The sequence below is a fragment of the Passer domesticus genome, unplaced genomic scaffold, assembly GCF_036417665.1.
Source record: "Passer domesticus isolate bPasDom1 unplaced genomic scaffold, bPasDom1.hap1 HAP1_SCAFFOLD_93, whole genome shotgun sequence".
Lineage (NCBI taxonomy): Eukaryota > Metazoa > Chordata > Aves > Passeriformes > Passeridae > Passer > Passer domesticus.
In genome coordinates, this window is record NW_026990188.1 from 135,319 (window position 1) to 145,403 (window position 10,085).

Sequence of the window (10,085 nt, forward strand, 5' to 3'; positions counted from 1 at the left end):
ACTCAGCAGCCGGGGGCTTTGGCTGCACATCTGGACACGCTGTGCCCGGCACAGCGGGAAGGGATCCATGGCAGCCTCACTGCCCCGCTGCTGCTTTCACGCCCTGCAGGGCTGTTTCCCAGCCTGGCCTGGCTGCAATTCCTCCCCAGCCTCTGCAGGATGGAATTTGGCATCAGCTGACAGGCAGCCCAAACTGTAACACACCCTGAGATCCCCCACTATATCCAGCCCTGCAGATTAGGAAAAGGGTGGCTGTTTGGAGGTGGAAGTGCTCTCATCATGCCACTCTCACCTGGCCATTTTCCTGCTCCGTAAATTTCACAAATATTACCTCTGATGCCACCGCCCAAGTGGGGAACAGCTCCATCTGATGCAGCTGTCTCACTTCCTTTGTCAAGAGATAGACATAGAGCTTCAGTGGAAGGTGGCATTTCCTGAAGGAAGCACTCCATCTTTGGTGCCAGCCCCAGCTGCAGGAAAGAAGGCAATGCCAGACGTGGGCACAGGCACAGCAGAAAATTGCTGTGCCAGGCTCAGCCCTGGCCAGGGCTGTGTGGCAGCAGCTCTTCCCCCAGGGCCTGCCCTTGCCTGGCCCAGCAGCAGCCAAAGCTGGAGGCGCCTCGGCTTCCAGGCCTCTGGAGCTGGTTCAGAGCCCCGGGGAAATGGGACGGGTGCAGCAACGTCCCTGGCACTGCAGCTGCTGCGGAGCTGGCCCTGAGTGCCCAGAGGCCCAAGGCACAGGAGCAGCCCCGAGCGGGAGCCCTGCTGCCAGCCCAGGGCCAGAGCCAGCCCTGGCACACAATGGAAACAGTTCTCATCTTGGTTTGCTTCCAGACTGGGATGCTGGGACGGTTCCTCCATTAGCGTGGCCCTCTGAAGTTGTGAAGCCCTCTGAGCATTCTGCAGGTATGTTCTCACTGTCCCACCAAGGCGTAATGTTTGACTGACTGGTAAGAACTAGGTGACAGAAGCTTCTGTGGCTGTTGTTTTACAGCCATGTCTGAAGGGACAACTCCACCAACTCCTACCTTGGATGCTGCACAAAAGCCCAGCTCCCATCACAGGGGTGAGTAGTGTGTCCCTGCTGACCCCAAAGGCTGAGCCCTGCTTTTGTGGGATCCATTCCTGGGAAATGGAACTACTTTCTCTTAAGGTCCTACGACAGGAGAGACCAAAGACATGGCAGGCAAGAAATTCCAGGACCCATTAGAAATCATGTGGCAAATGCTGAAGGAACGTCTGCAAAGAAGGCAAGGTGGGTGCATTTCCCTCATACTTCCCCTGGGACTCAGCAGCCGGGGACTTTGGCTGCACATCTGGACACGCCGTGCTGGGCACAGCTGGAAGGGATCCATGGCAGCCTCGCTGCCCCGCTGCTGCTTTCACGCCCTGCAGGGCTGTTTCCCAGGCTGGCCTGGCTGCAGCTTCTGCCCAGCCTCTGCAGGAGGGCATTTGGCATCAGCTGACAGACAGCCCAAACTGGACCAACGGACATGCCCACCCTCAGATCCCCTGCAATTTCCTGGTGTCCAGGCAGATCAGATGTTGGGGCTGTTTGAGGAAGGAAGCAGCCATGGGTTGTCCCAAAATCCTGCGTGTTTTCTGATCCTTATCCATTCCTTTCACAAGTGATGCCTCCTGAAATTGTCCCCTTCCCCATTCCCAGTGAGGAATGTTTCCATCTGATCCAGCGTCTCTTTTCCATTTTCCAGAAATGAAAGGAGAGCCTGTGCAGAAGGAAGCATTTCCCAGAGGAAGTAGTGGTTCCGTGCCAGCCTCTGCTGCAGGAAGGGAGGCCATGCCAGGCACAGACACAGGAGGTAATTGCTGTGCCTCTGGGCCTGAGCCCTGCTGAGGCTTGAGCTGCCCTCTCTGCTGCTTGGCAGTGCGGGCACAGCCTGGACTAGAGCAGAGCAGCCCAGGGGAATTATCCCGAGCAGGCTCAGGGCACTCGGGTCCTGAGCAGTCCTGCTGGGGTCCCTCCATGGGAGACATGTCCTGAAACCTGGCAGTGACTGCACGGGGTGCCCACGGTGGGGAAAGGACAGAGAGGGAGAGCAAGGCTCCAGTGTGTCCTGAGAGGGCCTGGCTGTTTGCCCTTGGGATCTGGGAGCTGTCCCAGCAGAAGGAGGGCAGGAGGGACAGAGGGAGGTAGGGAGGCATAGCTGTGGCACTGCCTGCTGCAGTCTGCCCCAGGGCTTTAGGGAGGATTTCCTCTGTGTCTGAGGGAGAGAGCCCCAGGGCCCTTTGCTGCTCCAACCACCCCTCCCTGGGATGTTGCTGAGGGCAGGGAAAGAGTGTGGAGAGTGACCAGGAGCCAGCCCAGAGCTCCCCAGGCCCCTGTGCACCTTTGGCCATGTCTATTCACATCTGGCTCCCACGGCCTTAGCCGACCCCCTTGCAGTGCCCAGTTCTCTGTGGCAGAAGGGGATCCCAGCACACTCTGGAAAGTGTTTTCATCTGTGCTCCGTTCTAGATGAGGTTACTGGGAAGGCTTCTCCATCAGCTTGGATGAATAAAGTTTTGAAGCCCTTGGAGCCTCCTGCAGGTATGTTCTCAGTGTGCCACCAAGGAAGAATTGTAGACAAGCGGGCAGGAACCAGGTGACAGAAGCTTCTGTGGCTGTTGTGTTACAGATGTGTCTACAGGGAGGACTTCTCCAGCTTCTCCAGCTCCTACCTTGGATGCTATACGCAAGCCCAGCTCCCATCACAGGGGTGAGTAGTGTGTCCCTGCTGGCCTCAAAGGCTGAGCCTTGCTTTTGTAGGATCCATTCCTGGGAAATGGAAATATTTTTCTCTAAGGTACTCCAACAGGGAAAGTCCAAGATACAACAGATAAGATGTCCCTGCAAACTTCCAAACAGATTAGGCAAGAGCTGAAGGCACCCCTGCAGACAAGAGAAGGTGGGTGCATTTCTCTCATGCTTCCCCTGGGACTCAGGAGCCGGGGGCTTTGGCTGCACATCTGGACACGCCGTGCCTGGCACAGCGGGAAGGGATCCATGGCAGCCTCACTGCCCCGCTGCTGCTTTCACGCCCTGCAGGGCTGTTTCCCAGCCTGGCCTGGCTGCAATTCCTCCCCAGCCTCTGCAGGATGGAATTTGGCATCAGCTGACAGGCAGCCCAAACTGTAACACACCCTGAGATCCCCCACTATATCCAGCCCTGCAGATTAGGAAAAGGGTGGCTGTTTGGAGGTGGACGTGCTCACATCATGCCACTGTAATCTGGCCATTTTCCTGCTCCATAAATTTCACAAATATTACCTCTGATGCCACCGCCCAAGTGGGGAACAGCTCCATCTGATGCAGCTGTCTCCCTTCTTTTGTCAAGAGATGGACATAGTGCTTCAGTGGAAGTTGGCATTTCTTGAAGGAAGCACTCTATCTTCGGTTCCAGCCCCTGCTGCAGGAAAGAAGGCAATGCCAGACACGGGCACAGGCACAGCAGGTAATTGCTGTGCCAGGCTCAGCCCTGGCCAGGGCTGTGTGGCAGCAGCTCTTCCCCCAGGGCCTGCCCTTGCCCAGCCCGGCAGCAGCCAAAGCTGGAGGCACCTGGGCTTCCAGGCCTCTGGAGCTGGTTCAGAGCCCCGGGGAAACGGGACTGGTGCAGCAACGTCCCTGGCGCTGCAGCTGCTGCGGAGCTGGCCCTGAGTGCCCAGAGGCCCAAGGCACAGGAGCAGCCCCGAGCGGGAGCCCTGCTGCCAGCCCAGGGCCAGAGCCAGCCCTGGCACACAATGGAAACAGTTCTCATCTTGGTTTGCTTCCAGACTGGGATGCTGGGAATGATTCCCCATTAGCCTGGCGCTCTGAAGTTGTGCAGCCCTCCGAGCATTCTGCAGGTATGTTCTCACTATCCCAACAAGGCGTAATGTTTGACTGACTGGTCAGGACCAGGTGACAGAAGCTTCTCTGGCTGTTGTGTTATAGATGTGTCTGCAGGGACGGCTTCACCAACTCCTACCTTGGATGCTGCACAAAAGCCCAGCTCCTATGGCAGGGGTGAGTAGTGTGTCCCTGCTGACCCCTCAGCCTGAGCCCTGCTTTTGTGGGGTCCATTCCTGGGAAATGGAACTACTTTCTCTTAAGGTCCTACGACAGGAGAGACCAAAGACATGGCAGGCAAGAAATTCCAGGACCCATTAGAAATCATGTGGCAAATGCTGAAGGAATGTCTGCAGAGAAGACAAGGTGGGTGCATTTCCCTCATGCTTCCCCTGGGACTCAGCAGCCGGGGGCTTTGGCTGCACATCTGGACACGCCGTGCCCGGCACAGCGGGAAGGGATCCATGGCAGCCTCGCTGCCCCGCTGCTGCTTTCACGCCCTGCAGGGCTGTTTCCCAGCCTGGCCTGGCTGCAGCTTCTGCCCAGCCTCTGCAGGAAGGCATTTGGCATCAGCTGACAGACAGCCCCAATTGCATCACAGTCCATGGCCACCCTCAGATCCCCTGCAATTTCCTGATGTCCAGGCAGATCAGATGTTGGGGCTGTTTGAGGAAGGAAGCAGCCATGGGTTGTCCCAAAATCCTGCGTGTTTTCTGATCCTTATCCATTCCATTCACAAGTGATGTCGCACCTTCCCCATTCCCAGTCAGGAATGTTTCCATCTGATCCAGCGTCTCTTTTCCATTTTCCAGAAATGAAAGGAGAGCCTGTGCAGAAGGAAGCATTTCCCGGAGGAAGCAGTGGTTCCGTGCCAGCCTCTGCTGCAGGAAGGGAGGCCATGCCAGGCACAGACACAGGAGGTAATTGCTGTGCCTCTGGGCCTGAGCCCTGCTGAGGCTTGAGCTGCCCTCTCTGCTGCTTGGCAGTGCGGGCACAGCCTGGACTAGAGCGGCACAGCCCAGGGGAATTATCCCGAGCAGGCTCAGGGCACTCGGGCCCTGAGCAGTCCTGCTGGGGTCCCTCCATGGGAGACATGTCCTGAAACCTGGCAGTGACTGCACGGGGTGCCCACGGTGGGAAAAGGACAGAGGGGGAGAGCAAGGCTCCAGTGTGTCCTGAGAGGGCCTGGCTGTTTGCCCTTGGGATCTGGGAGCTGTCCCAGCTGAAGGAGGGCAGGAGGGAGTGTAGGAGGGAGGGATAGCTGTGGCACTGCCTGCTGCAGTTTTCCCCAGGGCTTTAGGGAGGATTCTCTGTGAGTTTGAGGGAGAGAGCCCCAGGGCCCTGGGCTACTCCAGCCACCCCTCCCTGGGATGTTGCTGAGGGCAGGGAAAGAGTGTGGAGAGTGATCAGGAGCCAGCCGAGAGCTCCCCAGGCCCCTAAGAACCTTTGGCCATGTCTATTCACATCTGGGTCCCATAGCCTTACCCGACCCCCTGGCAGTGCCCTTTTCCCTGTAGCATTAGGGGATCCCAGCATGCCACAGATATGGTTCTGATCTCCGCTCCCTTTTAGACGGGAATCGTGACATGGGTTTTCAGGAAGTCCTGATGAAGGATGGTTTGAAGTTCCTGGGGAATGCTGGAGGCAAGTTTTCATTCTGCCTTTCCTGAGTGAATAATCAGGATCAATGCAACAAAAGCTCATTTATAAAGCATTTCCCTTAACATTATGTAAGGGCCGAAGGATTCTGAGAATCTTTCCCTGCTCCCTTCTGGAGCCCTGAGGGATCCCACAGGATCGCTGTCAGTGGGAGGAAGGAGTATTGATCTTTCAGTCCTCCTCCCGTGTGCTGTGCCAGTGTGTCCTTCCGTGTGCTCTGTGCAGTCACAGAGAAGAGCAGAGAGGGAAGGGGCCGGGCCCAGGGCTGTGCCTCGGGGCTGAGCCTTGTGGGCAACCTGAGGATCTCCTGCAGTGCCACAGGAGCTCTTCTGTCCTGCCTTTCTTTGCAGCTGAACCTGCCGGTGAAGGTCCCACATCCAGGACTGAGGCTCTGGGAGATGCTGAGGGTAGGTCAAGGCCTTTCCCCTGGGAGAGCTGCCAGCTCAGAGCCCAAAGCTGGGCCAGGGAGGCAGCGCTGCAGGTGCCAGCACAGAACCATGCACGTGTGTGCCCGCCCCCTGCACGATCTCCTCACCGCTGCTGCGGCTCAGTGGTGCCCGTGCAGATCAGCAGAGATGGCAGAAGCTTCTGTGGCTGTTGAGTTACAGGTGTGTCTGCAGGGAGGACTTCTCAAGCTCCAGGGTTGGATGCTTGGCCCCAACCCAGCTCCCATGGCAGGGGTGAGTAGTGTGTCCCTGCTGACCCCACAGGCTGAGCCCCGCTTTTGTGGGATCCATTCCTGGGAAATGGAACTACTTTCTCTTAAGGTCCTCCAAAAGGAAAGACCCAAGTTTTTGCAGCCAAAAAGTCTCATGACTCAGATGAATTCCTGAGACAAACACAGAAGGAAGCACCTGGAGGACAAGGTGGGTGCCTTTCCCTCATGCTTCCCCTGGGACTCAGCAGCCGGGGGCTTTGGCTGCACATCTGGCCACGCCGTGCCCGGCACAGCGGGAAGGGATCCATGGCAGCCTCGCTGCCCCGCTGCTGCTTTCACGCCCTGCAGGGCTGTTTCCCAGCCTGGCCTGGCTGCAATTCCTCCCCAGCCTCTGCAGGATGGAATTTGGCATCAGCTGATAGGGTGCCCCGACTGTACCGTGGGCCTGAGATCCCCTGCCATTTCCCAGTCTCTGAGAAGATCAGGCGGTGCAGCTGTTTGCACAAGGGAGCGCACTGGCCCAGCCCCAATTACCTGGGCTTTTTCCTGATCTTTACCTTTGACTTAGACAAGCATTGCCTCATGAAGGTGCCACCTCTCCAGTGGGGAATATTTCCATTTGATCCAGTTGTCCCTTTTTTCCTTTTTCAAGTGATGGACCAAAAGGCTGTTCAGGAGGAGGAACACTCAGGGAGAAGCAGTGGCTCATTGGCAACCCCTGCTGCAGGAAGGAAGGCGATGCCAGACACGGGCACAGGCACAGCAGGTAATTGCTGTGCCGGGCTCAGCCCTGGCTGGGGCTGTGTGGCAGCAGCTCTTCCCCCAGGGCCTGCCCTTGCCTGGCCCTGCAGCAGCCAAAGCTGGAGGCGCCTCGGCTTCCAGGCCTCTGGAGCTTGTTCAGAGCCCCGGGGAAACGGGACTGGTGCAGCAACGTCCCTGGCGCTGCAGCTGCTGCGGAGCTGGCCCTGAGTGCCCAGAGGCCCAAGGCACAGGAGCAGCCCCGAGCGGGAGCCCTGCCGCCAGCCCAGGGCCAGAGCCAGCCCTGGCTCCCGACTGGGCAGGGGCTGCGCTGGGTCCTGACAGGGCCTGAGCCTGTCCCCTGGGGCTGGGGGTGCTGTCACGGGTCAGGGAGGGCCAGGGGTGGCAGTGGCTGCTCAGGGATGGCTTTGGCCTGTGTCCCTGGCAGCAGCCACTGCCCAAGCAGCTGCGCTGCCCCCGGGCTCTCCTCCCGGCCTGCTGGGCTTTGTTGGCTGGCACAGCCTGTGCCAAGGGCCGGCAAGGTGCCTGAAGGCCCCAGCTCTGGGGGAAACAGAGAATGTCCTGCCCGTATCCACCGTGCTGCCAGCTCAGCAGTGCAGCACAGCATGGGCTCACGCTCCCCATCACTCCCACAGATGCAGCTGGCACCACAAGACCTGTTACCGATGCCCAGGATGGCCTCAGATGGGGTTTCTGTCAGGGAACAGTCTGCTGGCTAGGGTTACTGGCAGGCGTCCTTTATTTGGAGCTTGTCTTCATGTTCTGCTGCTTTGGAATCTGGTATTCTTGGAACAGAGAACAGTGAGTGTTTGTGCTCTCCAACAGCGTCTTTTAGAAGCCTAAATTGGACAGGGAACATTCCCATTGAGACTGCAGTGGGGTTATGGCCAATCCATGATTGTCCAAATAACTCTGCTGAGGGTTCTGCTGCTGCCCAGTGCTTCCATTGGCCTCTCAATTGCTGGGCCTTGTCCTGGGGGCCCCGCTGGGGCTGCTGCCAGTGCTGGCTCCCACTGAGGCTGCCTGGCCAAGAGCAGCCCCAGGGGCACGGGGCAGAGGCAGAGGGAGGTGGGGAGGAGAAAGAGCAGGGCCGAGATTGCCCTTGAAAGGCAGAGGCGCTCTGGGGCCCGCTCCTGGCCAGGGACCCTGCCCAGAGCCGTGCCCTGCTGGCCGGGGCCTTGAGGGGCAGCTGTCCAGCTGGGCCCAGCTGTGCCAGCAGCTCCAGCCGTGCTGGGGAGCCTTGCCAGCTCTGGGCCCTGCTGTGCACGAGGGTCCCTGTGTGCCACTGACAGCTGGGGCCTCAGCCACCTCCTCTCTGCACAGGAGCACCTCGGGACAGGAGTTGGAAGACGGTGGCTGCACCTCACACCCAGACAGCGTGAGCAGCCCCTCCAGCAGCAGGAACGGCCTGGACAGCCCTCTCAAGTGTTCTGTGAAGAGGACCCCAGAACAACCGTCGACAAGGAAGCCTCTTATTGCCCCGTAGATCTCACTGCCACCTGCTCTCCCCATGGGCCTCCCCAAGCTGCCTTCATTCCTTTTTTTCTCTGCGTCTGTCCCATCCCAGCCATCCCAAATTACTCTAGAGACCCCAGGACCAGCCCAGCAACCTCCAGCCCCTCCTCAGACCAACACATCCCTCCCTCTGCCCCTGAGCCCTTGCCCGCTAAGCAACACTGAAGGTGACACCCCACCCCTCCACCCCCCCTTTTGCAGAGTAGGCAATGGCCCATTCCTGTGTTGAAATAAAGAGATGGATTTGTGTCCTAGTTTGAAAGCAAAACCAGTGAGAGGCTCCAAGTCAGAAATACAATTTATTAGGAAACGGGAAAAAAAACCAAAATACATGCAATAATACAAAAGAAAAACCACTGACAGGGTCAGAATACAGCCTGACACCCTGCTACTTAGGGTGGTGGTAGCAGTCCAGATGAAATGGACTTGTGGAAGTGGTGATCCTGTCGAAACAATCTGGTAGCTCTCATCCTCTGGAAAAGCAGTGGGTAAGGGCGGCGGTTCCTCTGGGAATCCAGTGGAAAGACTGCTTGTTGTGTCCCAAAACCCAGATTATATCCAGCTGGGGATGCTTAGCTCCTCCCCCATGGGCAGAGCATCTCACAGTGGGCTGATATCATTCTGCCTCATGCTGTGGGTCCTTGATTAGCCATGAAACAGAAATGGCTCTGGGAGGGAGTTATCTCTGAGTCATGTGGCAAGACATTGATGGGCCCATTAACAGGAGATAAGGAAGAAACAATGCCCCTCCTGGTTTCAGCAGCTCTTGAGGATGGCATTAGAATACATCTTTACACTGCAACCCAGGACAAGCGGTCACCCCAGTGTCCAGGTGGCAGCAGCAGCAAAGCCACCCAGCACCAGCACTGACTGAGCTCCATGCCCAGGAGGAGCCGTGGATGCCCCCGGTGTGGGCAGGCAGAAGCCAGGCTGGGGCTGCTGTTAAAATGGAGGTTTTGGGGGGTTCAATTAAGTTAGCAATATGGACTGAGCATTTAAATTTTAAATTGTAGAATTATGTGTTGAATTTTACCCTTCTACTTAAGAAACCTCTGCCATGGTACAAAGGGCATAGGAAAATGCAAATTTCTGGAGCTTCTTGCTATGAAGGACAATACCAGTGTCATAAATAGGGCAGGAGATCTTTCTCCTTTTTAATGCCTTTATTAAAAACGTTCAGCTCAGGTTGGGGAGAAAGGACAGGTTGCCCGCACCCCCACTGCTCCCAGGAGTGGCACAGAGGAGGAGGATGATGCAGCTGTGTCCGCTGGTATGCAGGCAGAGCTGGGGCTTCCATCCTCGAGGGAGTAGTGGGAATTCCGCTTCTTTGGTCTAACATTCCAGGTCCTCTTTCTAGATGACATCCTTTCAGGTTAGGATGAGGAGTAAAAAGGATCTTAGCAGATACTAAGGATTAAGTTCCTCACCTTTAGACCTTACTTAGGTTTCTTAATTTTATGTCGGCTCATTGTTTTTAGGGGTTTTTTCCTGGAAAATTGCAAAATTTGGTGAAATGCATTCTCATCTGCATACTAGCTCTGATGTCCCCCCCCCCAACCCTGCTACCTGCAGGCTCTGGGGAAGCAGCAGGGGGACAATTGCGCTTGATTTCTAACCATTAACAGGTAATTGAAGAAAAACTATTAACAAGAGGTGATTGCAACATGA

At 57.0% G+C, this 10,085-nt stretch overlaps 1 protein-coding gene across 1 annotated transcript; it reads left to right on the top strand.

The window, feature by feature from the left end:
* Window positions 1-837: 837 nt before the first annotated feature.
* Window positions 838-8,871, top strand: LOC135293235 (uncharacterized). The gene is made up of 11 exons (XM_064407234.1): window positions 838-906; window positions 995-1,066; window positions 1,154-1,255; window positions 4,639-4,746; window positions 5,399-5,470; window positions 5,836-5,892; window positions 6,094-6,165; window positions 6,265-6,351; window positions 6,796-6,909; window positions 7,538-7,703; window positions 8,226-8,871. The coding sequence occupies exons 2-11, from the start codon at window positions 997-999 to the stop codon at window positions 8,386-8,388; spliced, it is 1,011 nt and encodes a 336-aa protein (XP_064263304.1). The 5' UTR covers window positions 838-906; window positions 995-996; the 3' UTR covers window positions 8,389-8,871.
* The last annotated feature ends 1,214 nt before the right edge of the window (window positions 8,872-10,085 follow it).